The following is a 12,448-nucleotide window of genomic DNA, read 5'->3' on the forward strand; positions in this document are numbered from 1 at the left end:
CCACTTAACTTACAGTACAAAGGCAAACACAGCAGGAAAAAAACACTGATGCAGACAATTTACTCTCCACAGCTTGTCATACACTGTATATTCTTGCACAAGTGGTGATGACAACATCACCCTGCATTAGGCACCATGGAATTGACTGAGAGGGCAGTACAAGCTTAAGCTGAACTGGTGCTACTTGGATGCGAGTTTTTATGGACTGAAAATAAAGTCTTGGTATTATAACAAAACCAAATAATTTCCAATAGAATCTAGGTATTTGTCTTGGATGCGAGTTTTTATGGACTAAAGTCTTGGTATTATAACAAAACCAAATAATTTCCAATAGAATCTAGGTATTTTTCTTCAACAGATTGTTTTAACTGAGCAGAGCAGCACGAAGAAGTTTCTGAGAAATTTTATTCAAAGATTTCTGAAAAGTAACATTGATGCAGAAGAAATTCTGTAGAAAAATTCTATTGAAATACTGCTGCAAGAGATTGATGTCTATTCAGTGCAAAAGAATCACGTAAAAATAGTGGCTTCTGTTGGACAGTGATATGCACAGTTACATTTGCAGGATAATTAGTTAATAGTTCAGAAGTGCATGGAAGTGTGTGGTTTGAATTTCCAGGTCTCTTTCACGTTCTCTCAAGTCTCTAAAAACGTAGTGGCAAGCACTGCCTTGAGATGCAAGTTTGGAAGCACGCTTGTTCCACATTCTGTTGGAAACGAAGGGTATCAAAGAGTAAAATTAGAGAGTGGCATGAATCTGAACCTGGAGTCCTGAACTCCACAGCTTCCTCCTCTTCATAGTTCAGGGATTCAGATCTGTACTCAAGCTTTGAGGCAATGGGCCATTGCCAAGCAATATACATGGGCAGAAGACGGAAAAGCAGTTTATCACAGTGGTCTCAGCATGACCTCAATCTGGCAGACTTTTTCAGCTATGTCAGCACAAACCAGCTTTTAGATAGTTCTTCATATTAACCTGAAGAAAGGCAAAGTGAAGGGGAATGAAAGGAAGGAAAGAGGCAAAAATGCAGAGGTCTTGGATGGCACAAGGACTGCAATGTGTAGAAGGAACAGTATGAGAAAAATGTAAAGCCCTGCCAAGGACACCTTCATATTATTTTATATTTTATCTGATATTTCTTTTCTGAATGATTATAAATGTATTCTAGCTCTAACTTCTTAGGAACCTCTTCAGTTTTAGCAGTCCAAAGACACATCTCAGTTGGTATTTAAACATCTCAGTTGGTATTTAAGCACAAAGTGATGCCATTTTCAGAAGCAAGGAATCTTCACAATTATCAGACAAGTCATACAGATGTATAAAGTAGAACAATTCTAAAAATATCAGGCCACATTCATTAAGATTTCTAAACACAGAACATGAAGCCTTACTGTGAAGAGAAACTCACATTTCAGAACAGACACCTAAATACATCAACCTCTCAAAACAATGTCCAGCAGTTGAGCTAGTTTTCTGATGTATCGCAGGCTCTCTTGAAACCCAAAGATGCTGCCAGAACTGAGAATCAACAATAAGAGATATATTCCCTAGCAATGAATGCACCATTAAAGGGGAGACACTGCAAAATGTTTGGTTTTGCTTTAAAAATAAATAATAAAAAAAATTAAATTAAAAAAAATCAACCCAGACAAAAGAAACGCAGTTTTAGAACAATACAAAGAATCACAAGCAAATGAATTAAGATACTTCACAGCACACAAAACTGAACTTACCAATAAGCCCCTTTGTACTACTTGATGATACTGCTATATGAGCGGGCATGGGAGCTGGCTTTGACTCCTCTGCTGGTACAGATGTTATGCTACTGGTTTCAGCTTCAGTTGAAACATCCTTCCCACCCCTCCGCTTTATGGTACCTGTATCGCCTTCCGAGTCCTCTCCCCAGTATCCTGTTGAGGATGCCCAGCTTGCTCTGGACTGTGCTTGATCGAGGCCCTCCCTACCTTGACTTTGCCTGCCATACTTTGTGCCATGATCAGGGAACATCAGCTGGTCCATATGACTGCCCGAGGCCCACAGTCCTGCCCCATCGCCTGAACTATCGAAATGAGCGTGTCCAAAAGGCAGAGTCTCCCAGCTTCTCTGGTGCTGTATTGTTTGTATGTTGTCATGAGAACCGCTCGAACAGGAAGTCCAGCTACCACGGCCACTGTCAGCCGCATCGAGCGAAGCTCTGTCCCCCTGATCCTGTGACAGTTCTTCTGTACTAGGAGAAGAAAGCACAGTTGCTCCAGCATACAGGCCTCTGGTCTCTGACAGTGGTGCATATGAGCTAGATGCACATTGATGAGGGAACAAAGAAAAAAAAAATTAAAAAAAATAAATCCAGCGTTGGAATCGGAGATAATTTACAAGACACATGAAGAATTCAACAATCAAGAAAAAAAGCAAACATATTGGGGGGTTGGACTAGATGACCTTTAAAAGGTCCCATCCAACCCAAGCCATTCTATGATTCAATGAATGAAGGTTTTGAAGCAATTTATATTAAGTATTATTTGCATTAATGACTAATTCAATTTTGATAATAGGACAATTTCCTTTCAAGCTCATCCTCAATAAAACAAACAAGCAAAAATTACTGGATAGATATCTTGACAAAACTTAACACACTTCAGTGGTGTAATTTCAAAAGGTAAAATCTTAACTTTGCAGCAGCCCTTTAAGACAGGCAAAGTGCACTGACATATATAAAGGGGAACAGACTGATAGATTGGGTTCCTACTGCTTTTCCAGCCATGCAAAGCAAAGGATTAAAAGGGAGAAACAGAGTTTTAGCAGGAGGTGGCTGATATTCCTGTTTAGGTTTCAGCTTTTCAGCTTTTTTTTATTTTTTATTTTTTTTTGCTTAGGAAACTCTGAAAGCCACCTTTTCAACATTTCTTACAAATGAAACTGTATTATAACCTTAATTTTGGAAACATATGCTACTTCATAGAGCAAGTATGCTCTCTGTAGACTTTCAGCAATTAAATAAGCCTGACACTATCACTTACATAGCAGTAGAGAAAACCGACAAAGTGCCACTTTTGTTTAGCAGCTCTCCAGGCTCCTGGGATTTATCCTTCCAGGGCAGCCTCCTATGCAGACTGGAAACCTGCTCTTCCAAATATTTAAGGCATCCAATTAAAGAGTTTGTATAGCCTGGGATTTCCAAAGCTGAAGTCCACCAGTTTTGGAACAGGCCTGCCATCCACAGACCCTGCAGAATTAAAACCCCTGGAACCATTCAGAGGACTGAAGCATCCAAGTAACAGCTCAGAAAAGTAAGTGGAGACTAAATAGGAGGCAGAGCTCCAATTATTTTCAGACCAAGGCTCACTGCTAGAGATTTAGACAACTCACAGCACTAGCTTCCCTACCATTACAGAAGTTAATTACCTAGAAAATTACCTAGAAAACCAGCAGCCTAATGTGAATTTTACCTTCCAATTACTGTTGACTAGAAGAAATATTTGGGGTAAAATATTTTTGAGTTAGATAAATATGCACTTTTCTATAAAACAGAGTGGAAAATTACTAGCTTTTTCTGTTCTCAGCTTCATCACTGAATAATTGTATGAATAATTTCTCATTTAATTCAGTTAATTCCCCATCCAGAAAACAGGCTAGGATACTAGTCTGCCATAAAGAGGATAATCTACGGCACTACTAAATGCTCAGATGGTAAGGTCTACTGAGGTAAAGCCTTACTGTTGTAGACCTCATCACACACTAAGGAGTACAAAACATTTTCTTGTCAGAAAATGGAGCATTATCACAAAACACAGCACTGAAATAGTAGTTTTTAAGGGCAGGGAAGAAAAAAAAAATATTTGAGATAGATACAGGGAAAGTTACATGAACAAATATACATAGACATGCCACATACACACTATATGAAGGTATAATGTAAGTAAGCACAAATAAAATTCCTACCCTAAGCTGTATTGATCTGGTTCAATCATCATTCTTCTATCAATCCTTCCCACACCAAGATTTGTCTCCACGATGCTGACAGAATGCCTCTGCCTCCTCTCATCATGCAGGGAGACTGGCATAGAGTCAAAAGAGGAATTGCTGACAATACTAGATCTGGAAGAAATTTCGCTGTGACCAGAATCTGAAAAGTTATCCACTGTGCCGCTAGGAGCCAAAGTATAGCCTGCAAAGGGAATGTCACGTTAATCAGACTCTCTGAGGAGCCTGCTCAGTTATTGCCAGGCAGCCAGCCATACTGCTACCACAGTAAATCAAAACTATGACTACATTTACACAGAAGCACCACTGCAAAAGATAGATACATAGCAGAACTGTGGGACATGTATTCTGTCTCTTAATAAGAGGTTTAAGATTGTGGGAACATGCACTGCTCATTTAGAAACTAACTGCTCACCTTCCCTTCTTCTCTGCTCTCATCCCCCAAATTATTTTCAAATGCATCATCATACTTGTATCCCTGCATTATGAAATCTCACTTCGCAAAAAACTGCCTGTACATAAACACTGTCTCAAAAATTGGAATGAAAGAGATGCCCTGGACAAGATTAATGCTTAATGTAATCCAAGAGACCCTCTCACACAGTTTTTCTGTTCTGCAAAGCTACATTTCAGAGACAAACAGCAGATACAACATGAAGCCCAGATGTCTGGGCTGACAGGTTATTACGTATCTTGGCTGAGAGGGGGCCAGATTTTCAAGCTTGCTTTGTGGTACTTTGCTAACTAATTACATTCCAAATAGCATATATTACCAGAATTATACTGTAACCTGGGAGGTAGCATTGTCACTGCCAGACTGAGATAAAATCTGCAAACCATGTCACAGAGGCAAATTCAGCAAATTCAGCTTTGTTTTAGTATTGAACAAAGTTGTGCTGAATTCTCTTGCCAGCTAAGTAAAAGATCATTCAACAACATACATCCACAAGTAACTGTAGTTTTCATTTTTTTGCTTTCAGTCTACACATAAGTGTCAAGATGACTCCAAACTGATCTATCCCAATTCACTTGCTGAGAACATGGAATTAATGTTGCCATTTTTGTCTGAAAGAACATACAGTTTTTGTCTGAAAGGACATACCATTAGATTTATGTCACCACCAAACCAAGGATTATTTTTTTTTAATTTATAATCATGTTTATGATTTGATTTTTGCAAAAATAAAGTACTTTTCCCACTATGAGCCAAGTACAGAATCCCAATTCCTTTTTCAAGAAATGCACAGGCCTGACTAATTATACAAATTCACTCTTTACTAATGTAGTATTTGGGAGAAATCATGGTGATGGTTTACAAGGACTCGAGGTGATAATCTAAATCTTCTCTACATAACATTCTCCTCCATCTGACCTTAGTAAATATCACTTCAATAGAGATTTTGGATAGGCATTTGCACTTTCTTGCCATATTCATCTCTCCCATTTTTGGATCTCCGCTTATCCAATTGGACTTACTTTTTCCCATTTTGTTTCCATAAGCCCCACCTATCCCAGAGATCTTGGGTGAATTGTTATTCTTGTTACTGTTCTCACCTCCAAGAGGAGAGGAGCAACTGGTTAGCTATGTTAGTCTGGATCCATAAGGCCTCAACTAATCAGCACTGCCACCTATCACATTAAGAAAAGGGCTTAGGTATCCATTTGATAAGAAAGTAGAAAAAGTGATACTCGCATAAGTATCAAATGCTTGTGCAGTTTAGAGAAAGTTATTGCTACAGGGAAGTCTCCAACATACTCATCTCTTTAGCATTCTGAACTTCTATCATGGGGATGCAACCCCAATATATATATTTTACCATAATGTTACATTATGTAACTGTTAAACTGAACTTTTATGATATTCTGGAAATAGAATAACTTAGAAGTTATCTGCATACAGCTAGGCTATCATACTTCCAAAGGAACAGGTTTTTTTGTTTGTTTAAACTACAGGAAAATGCCTCCATTCTCTGTTTTGTCAAATCATAACCAGAATGAGTACAATGAAAAAAACAAACAGGCTCAAAAAAAATCCCTTTAAAGTCCTACGTTCACCTTGAAAAAATAACTCTATGAAGTCACTTAAAAAGAACTCAGTCAAAAAAGCTCCAATGTGTAATACCATTCCTCAAATACCCATATATATTGTTTGAATAATCAGGTTGCTAGTAAAACGTCTTGTATTAGTGATTCAAATTCCAAGTATCTTTAGCTTGCCTGTCATACATAGGTCATATCCCATCCAGATGTATGACACAGCAAATAATTCCTCTAATAGCCTCGTGTGCTCAATGCTGTACAAAGATTTTAAGTTCCAATCTGCACATCCTTCCACTGACAGGAAACACTGATGATGGGAATATTTTTGTCAGAAGCAGCTGCAGTAAGAGTGACCTATTGTATTAAATCCTATATCAGATCAGGCTATCTTTCCTGGCTTTTGCTAACCAGAGGGCTTTCAGGTATCCCTGAAATTAGGTTCCCAGGTATCCTTTCACGTAACCCACTCTGCACTATACTTTCTGCCCTCTTGCTGACCACGTGACAAAAATAGAAGCAGCAGTAGTTTATCCCGAGTGCCCACATTCTCTCTCAGAAGCTTCCAAAGTTTCTGAGCTTCAGAAAACAGGATGAGAAATATTGCACATCTAATACCTTTCCTTGGAGAGCTCTGTGGTGAAGTGGGAGGAGAAGACAGCTGTGAAGATGCACTTGAAACTGTGTCTTCAGATTGTTTCTTGTGACGATCCAAACTTCCTTCTTCAGATAAGGAAAGAATTTTCTTTAAAGCTTGTGGGGAGTTAATGCCTTTAAATAAGAATTAATGTAGGCAGATGTAAAGTCCAGTATAAATACATCTTTCTGTTTTGCAATGCATTTATAGAGCAGACATCATACAGGAAAAAACCCTAGATTTTTTTGCAATGCATTTATAGAGCAGACACCATACAGGAAAAAAACCTAGATTTTTTTTTCCTGTTTGTAAGTTTCTGACAGCAGCTTAAATGAAGCAAAACACTTGAAACTACTTCTATTTAAAATATATCACTTCATTTCTGCATATTAGTGTCGCCAGTCTTTCATTCTGGCTACCTGACATAAATAATTTGTCACGGAAAACACAATGCAGATTTGGTGTTGCAGAATACTGTCTATACAATATATAAATCAAGGATATGCATAGTAATGGTTACTGAGAAACTTGAACTAAAATTATGTTGAATAAAACCAAACACAAATCTCACTGATTAGTGGCGGTTTATATAGTAAGAAATTGAAACTGTTCTCCTGTTCCTTTTCTATTCAGAGTAGCCTAGAAGGTTAAAGAAAGCTGGAAAGAAGATAGATTAGGCTTACAAAACAAGGTCATCCTGCAGCTGCCTTTCTCCTTTCATTTTTGAGAACTATGTCTGCACCAGCTTATTTTGGGAAACTAGAGTAAAAACATCCTGAGGATGATGTATGATGTAAAGATCTAGGGCATCAACAATTGCTTTTCTTGGGCAACATTTATCCATCTTTCCCTTCTTGGGCAACATTTATCCATCTTTCTCTTCCCCTCTTCCCAAAAATCCACCCTGGGACAGTCTTAAAAGTGAAGATGGAGCTTCTCTGACAAGATTTGCCAACGTTTGTGGTAAAGGTTATTTTCAAGCAGTCTACAGAATTTATCTTTGATCTGTTGGATCACAATGCTGCTATCAATAATTTACAGCTGCTTCATCAACATAACCTAGTCAATTTTCAGAAACTTCCCCACCATGAGCAAAAAACGCAGTCTATGGTGCTTCAAAGTCCCTTTAAGATTAAAATTTAACAGTAAAATCAACAAGAACTAGAAGAATATTAAATTGTTTCTTGCCCATTTTGCTGGTTCTGATGTTTCCCTAGCAGCCTAAGCAATGCACAAGTAAAACTAATACAAAGTGATATCAGAATTAAGCTCTTATGAAATTACTATCATGCAACAGGAAGGGCCAGTTATGCTACATATCTTATTAGGAATATTACTGTACTTTAAGTGATATGTAAGAAGTTCTTTAATAACACACACGTTAGGTACACATGCTGGAACACAGATTTGGAAATCAGATTGGAAGAAATTCCTATAGTCCAGTATCTTTCTGAGTGACATGCAGGCAGCAATGACTGAATAACAACAAAAAAGCACGAGGGACCAGAAGCCAAACAATTCTCAACAGGAAACTTCAGGCCTACACTTCTAACAGGACTACCACTTTGAGCAGGCCTGAATTTCACATTAAACGTTCAAATTTTGAAAAAACACCAAAACTTCTGAGGCATCTCAGATGGGTCACTCATAAACTCCAAGTCACTAATCCCTTTGGAAAAGATAAGCCCAGATCCTTGGGCAGACAGTCAGAAACATTCATTTTTTCCAGCTGTTAGTAACAGGTAAATACTTATACTGATTAAATTGACAGGATGCTTTCCAAGATTTCTTTCTTTCCATTTCTAGAGAAGAGAATTATGCATACACACTGCATGAACTGGCATAACCTGCATATAATACTACCAGAAATAAATGTCTCAATCTTATTTGATTAAAAATGTCTCCCTGACATAAGCAAACTTCAGAGTACTAAGCCAAATGTTTCATTGCTCCACTTACCAAATGGTGGGAGGTCTTTGACCGGCACTTTCTTGCGAGAGGGATAAAGAGATACGGCAGGGACCTGCAATGCTTGGTTTACTTTATGTTGCTGCTGTTGCTGCACTTTCTGCTGGATGCCTGCCCGGGGAGCCACCGGTGACGTTTCAGATTTTCCAGATCGCTTGTCTCCTGTATTCTTCGGCACTTTGCAAGAAATGGGAGAAAGCACAGAATGACTACTAGCTAAAAATATTGTGGGAGTTTTAATCTGAGCAGTGCAAAGCCCTTCAAATAATAATTAAGGTGCTCAAATACTTGTACAATTAATGCAGTAGGATACCTTTAGAGAGAAGAGATGAAGAGGAAAAGAGAGGGAGATTTAACTCCATTTAAAGCATATATTTTATCAAAGAATATTTACTCTCTTTCTCCAAGTAAAACCCTCATAACTTACTGTTGTTATAGTTGTCAAAAACATCAGACATTATACTGGGCTCTCATAAGGACTACAACTGGTTTAGAATGGATATATAAGTACTATTTTTTGCTACCCTGAAGGAAGGGAAGGGCATAAGATCCAGCATTCCTTCCAATCAAAATGAAACCAATATCCAGCATAAGGTCCCCTCTGCTGCAGCCAAGTACAGCCCTTCAGGTGTCTCTGAAACACCTGGACATAAGGAAATCCCCTTTTGCCTCTCAAGGTCAAGATATCCAGGATGACGAACCCTATTCACACCAATAGCCTGAGTACATCAGAACTGTAAAGAAACTTTTGGCTCCTCCAAATCCTTTGTACGAACAAGTCTAAAGAACCCCTGTGCACTTCAGCACGGCATCATCCGAAAACCTTATCTCCTATATAAATGCTATGTCCCTATACTGTTAATCTGCAAGATGATTTCCTTAAGATTCATAGATGTTCAGTACTTGGAAATGACCAGACACATCATTTTCCACCTTATTGTCTAGTTACCGTTCCCAATTACTTCCCTGAAGAAACAGAGGTATATTTAGCAGTTTTCTTGAGATCCGTAACAAATGACAATTCTCACGTGTGTTGGTGGCTGGCTCACACTGCAGAGACAGTGTCTGGAGGCTCTCTTCATCCATTTCCAGATCCAAGTTTGAGAGATACTGCTTCACTTTCCGTGCCATCTGAGCATCTTCATACAGTTTTTTAGCATTAAGGAAGGAGCTGCGACGGACCCGCTTTTTATGACCCCCCGTTTGCGCGACATCCAGCACAGCTGCATTCGTACTGCCCTGGCTGAGAGACCTGGAGTGAAGGTGGGGCAGGAGGGGGAGGAAAGAGGGGAGAAGTATGACTTAGTCCAATGTGGTATCACTTGATAAACATGAAACGTGCAAAGGATTGCATGAGTGTCAGTCTATGGTCAAAGCTCACATGCCTCATTCCAGTAAGTCAAACAGCTATAACAGATAGAAAGATGAGGGTCAGGAAATCTTTTTACTTGGTGACAGGCACTATTTTAATTACACAAATATTTTAACCTATTCTGCTCCAACTAGGCAATATCACTTCACACATCTAGAAATGCAGTCAAGCTAGCTCTCTCACATAAGCTAGCTACTGAGAAGATTGGAGCATTAGGAAAAGCTCATGCAGTAAGGCAATGCTGACAGAATACTACAGATGAGGTCCAAATTTAAATTAATATACAGAAGGCATTTTGAAAGCTAAATACTTTTTCAATCAGACAATATGCAAAATGTACAGCTCAGTTTTACAGAATAAAATTTCCTTTTAACTTGCTAGGTTGAAGACAGCTTTTTATTTAATAAAATGATCAGCTAGTTCATGATGAAATAAATGTCATGCACATTTCAATGTACATATGTTATATGAATGCTACGCATTGTTCCTGAATTGTTAAGAGTAAAAATGATGGCTGAATTGAAAATAAGTTAGGCTAGCAGATATTGTAAGTTTTAACTTTTTTATTTGATTGTGATAATTGCTTATTAGGCATAAGAAAGTTAACTGCAATTTTCAGCTGTTGCAACCTTGCCATTTTATAATTTCTCTTTTACTGAAAGTCACTTCCTTTGGCAATTTAAATTGAAGGTGAGGGAGAAGAACACCCCACTCCTATCTACAGCCACTTATAAATAATTTACAACTTTTGTGTTTTAACCTCAAAAGCAAAAGCACTCCTGGATTAAAATGTATTGTCAGTAAAAAAGGGTTAACAAAATAAAAAAAAAGTCAAAGCACCAGAAAATTAAAGATAGCAAGTAGGAAACAATGCAAATGGTAAAGGAAGAATGAATGTCTGTGAGTGTTGTCTCCAACCACTTACCCCAAACTCCTCCATTTCTTCTTCCTGCAAGTGAGAGCCAGGAAGAGTAAAGCATGGGTTTAAGAAGAGACAGAGAAAGATCACAAGCTCAGAAAGAAAAAGACCAGACCTCAGGACAAGCAGTTCTGGAAGCCCACAAACATTAAAAAGAGCCTTGACTCAGGCATACAGTCAGATATTACAAACTCTTCTAGCTCAAATTAAGAAAAAGAGTATGCAATAAGCTGGTCTAACATGAAGCCGAAGAGCATTCACTCCACATTTTCTAACACTACTAGCTGACACTTTCAGATACATTCCCACTTCTACTAAATCAAAATGATAAGGCTGGCATACATCAATGCTTCAAACAGACTAATACATATGTGTTGAAGACAGTATCTCCCTCTCCCTCTCCCTCCCACTAATGGAATCTCATTTTTATGAGGTAACTGGCAGCTAAGGAATAATGTAAAACATTTTAATATATACTGATAAACACAAAGTGTAATGATTTCTCCAGTTTTAGAACACCACGTAATTTTGATAAATTGCTAACAAGAAACAGAGAACTCACGCTGCTCCAATACAACAAGGGGCACTTGAAAAGCACCTCTTGCTGATACCTAGCCTTCTCTTAGCTGGGAAAAGCTCTGCCTAATACAACACACTTACCTCGTTCTAAACATTAAAGCAGGATCCATGTTCACAGATGCCATGCGACCAACATGGCGTATCTCCTTCGCAATCATTCTCAGCTTCTCAAAATTGACCAAGCCCTCCACTTTTGAATCATTTCCTACAATCAACAATTAACATCAGTTATTATGCAGCAGAGTTAGTTTTCCTTTGCTAGTAAAAGATGATATACTTCTGCTTTTACCTTCATGAAGGAATGTAAGGTCTTTTTTGATAACAGGAAACAGGGGTATAATGGGGGGCTGTAGGTTTTGGCTGTTAAGGACATTACGATATTTTGCCATATTCCTAGATGGATCAAACAAGTCCTGTAGATCTTGAAACAGTTTTTCATACTTGCTTGGAAGCTTTTCCCAAGTAGTTCGGAGCCTTGCAACTGGTGCCAAATTCAGGCCACTTGAAACAAACAAGAAAAGTGCAAAAAAGATCAAGAACAATAGAAAGAAACAAAAAAATCCTAGAAAAGACCATGTTAAATTTTGTATGGGAGAAGTACCACATAGCCAGAATAGCGTAGCACAACAATGTCAATAAAGTAAAAGAAAGTGAATACTTCCTTTTGCCAGCGTGTATTACAGAACAATTAAGAACATTTTTATAAAAGCTATAAAAACTGGAGATATCTGCACGATGTAACCATAAACAGATAAAAGTTACACTTGGATGAGTAGTTAAACCTTATACAGAATATGTACTTATTACTTCGGAATTGGGTCTGAATTTGATAACAATATCATAATCTAGGAGTACTCAGGATCACTACTTCCTTCCAGATTACTAGGCTGGAGGAGAAAACATCTTCCACCTACACAATCTTTAGGTAGTGAAAGCACAGTGACCCACCTTTTT

The 12,448-nt window shown here is 38.2% G+C and overlaps 1 protein-coding gene across 4 annotated transcripts in view; it reads right to left on the reverse strand.

Moving 5' to 3' along the window:
• Positions 1–12,448, reverse strand: part of RAPGEF2 (Rap guanine nucleotide exchange factor 2) — a 190,112-nt gene that overhangs the window by 4,610 nt on the left and 173,054 nt on the right. For 3 of the 4 annotated variants that reach the window (XM_049833423.1, XM_049833452.1, XM_049833443.1), the window contains 8 exons: positions 11,784–11,995; positions 11,576–11,699; positions 10,922–10,945; positions 9,653–9,876; positions 8,616–8,801; positions 6,638–6,790; positions 3,941–4,166; positions 1,735–2,294 (listed from right to left, as the gene is read on the reverse strand). In XM_049833423.1, the coding sequence (XP_049689380.1) occupies positions 1,735–2,294; positions 3,941–4,166; positions 6,638–6,790; positions 8,616–8,801; positions 9,653–9,876; positions 10,922–10,945; positions 11,576–11,699; positions 11,784–11,995 (1,709 nt within the window). The remainder of the gene's footprint in view (positions 1–1,734; positions 2,295–3,940; positions 4,167–6,637; positions 6,791–8,615; positions 8,802–9,652; positions 9,877–10,921; positions 10,946–11,575; positions 11,700–11,783; positions 11,996–12,448) is intronic. The other variant, XM_049833433.1, reaches the window with a different exon arrangement.

This window comes from Accipiter gentilis, chromosome 3, assembly GCF_929443795.1.
Source record: "Accipiter gentilis chromosome 3, bAccGen1.1, whole genome shotgun sequence".
In the NCBI taxonomy this organism is placed as follows: domain Eukaryota; kingdom Metazoa; phylum Chordata; class Aves; order Accipitriformes; family Accipitridae; genus Astur; species Astur gentilis.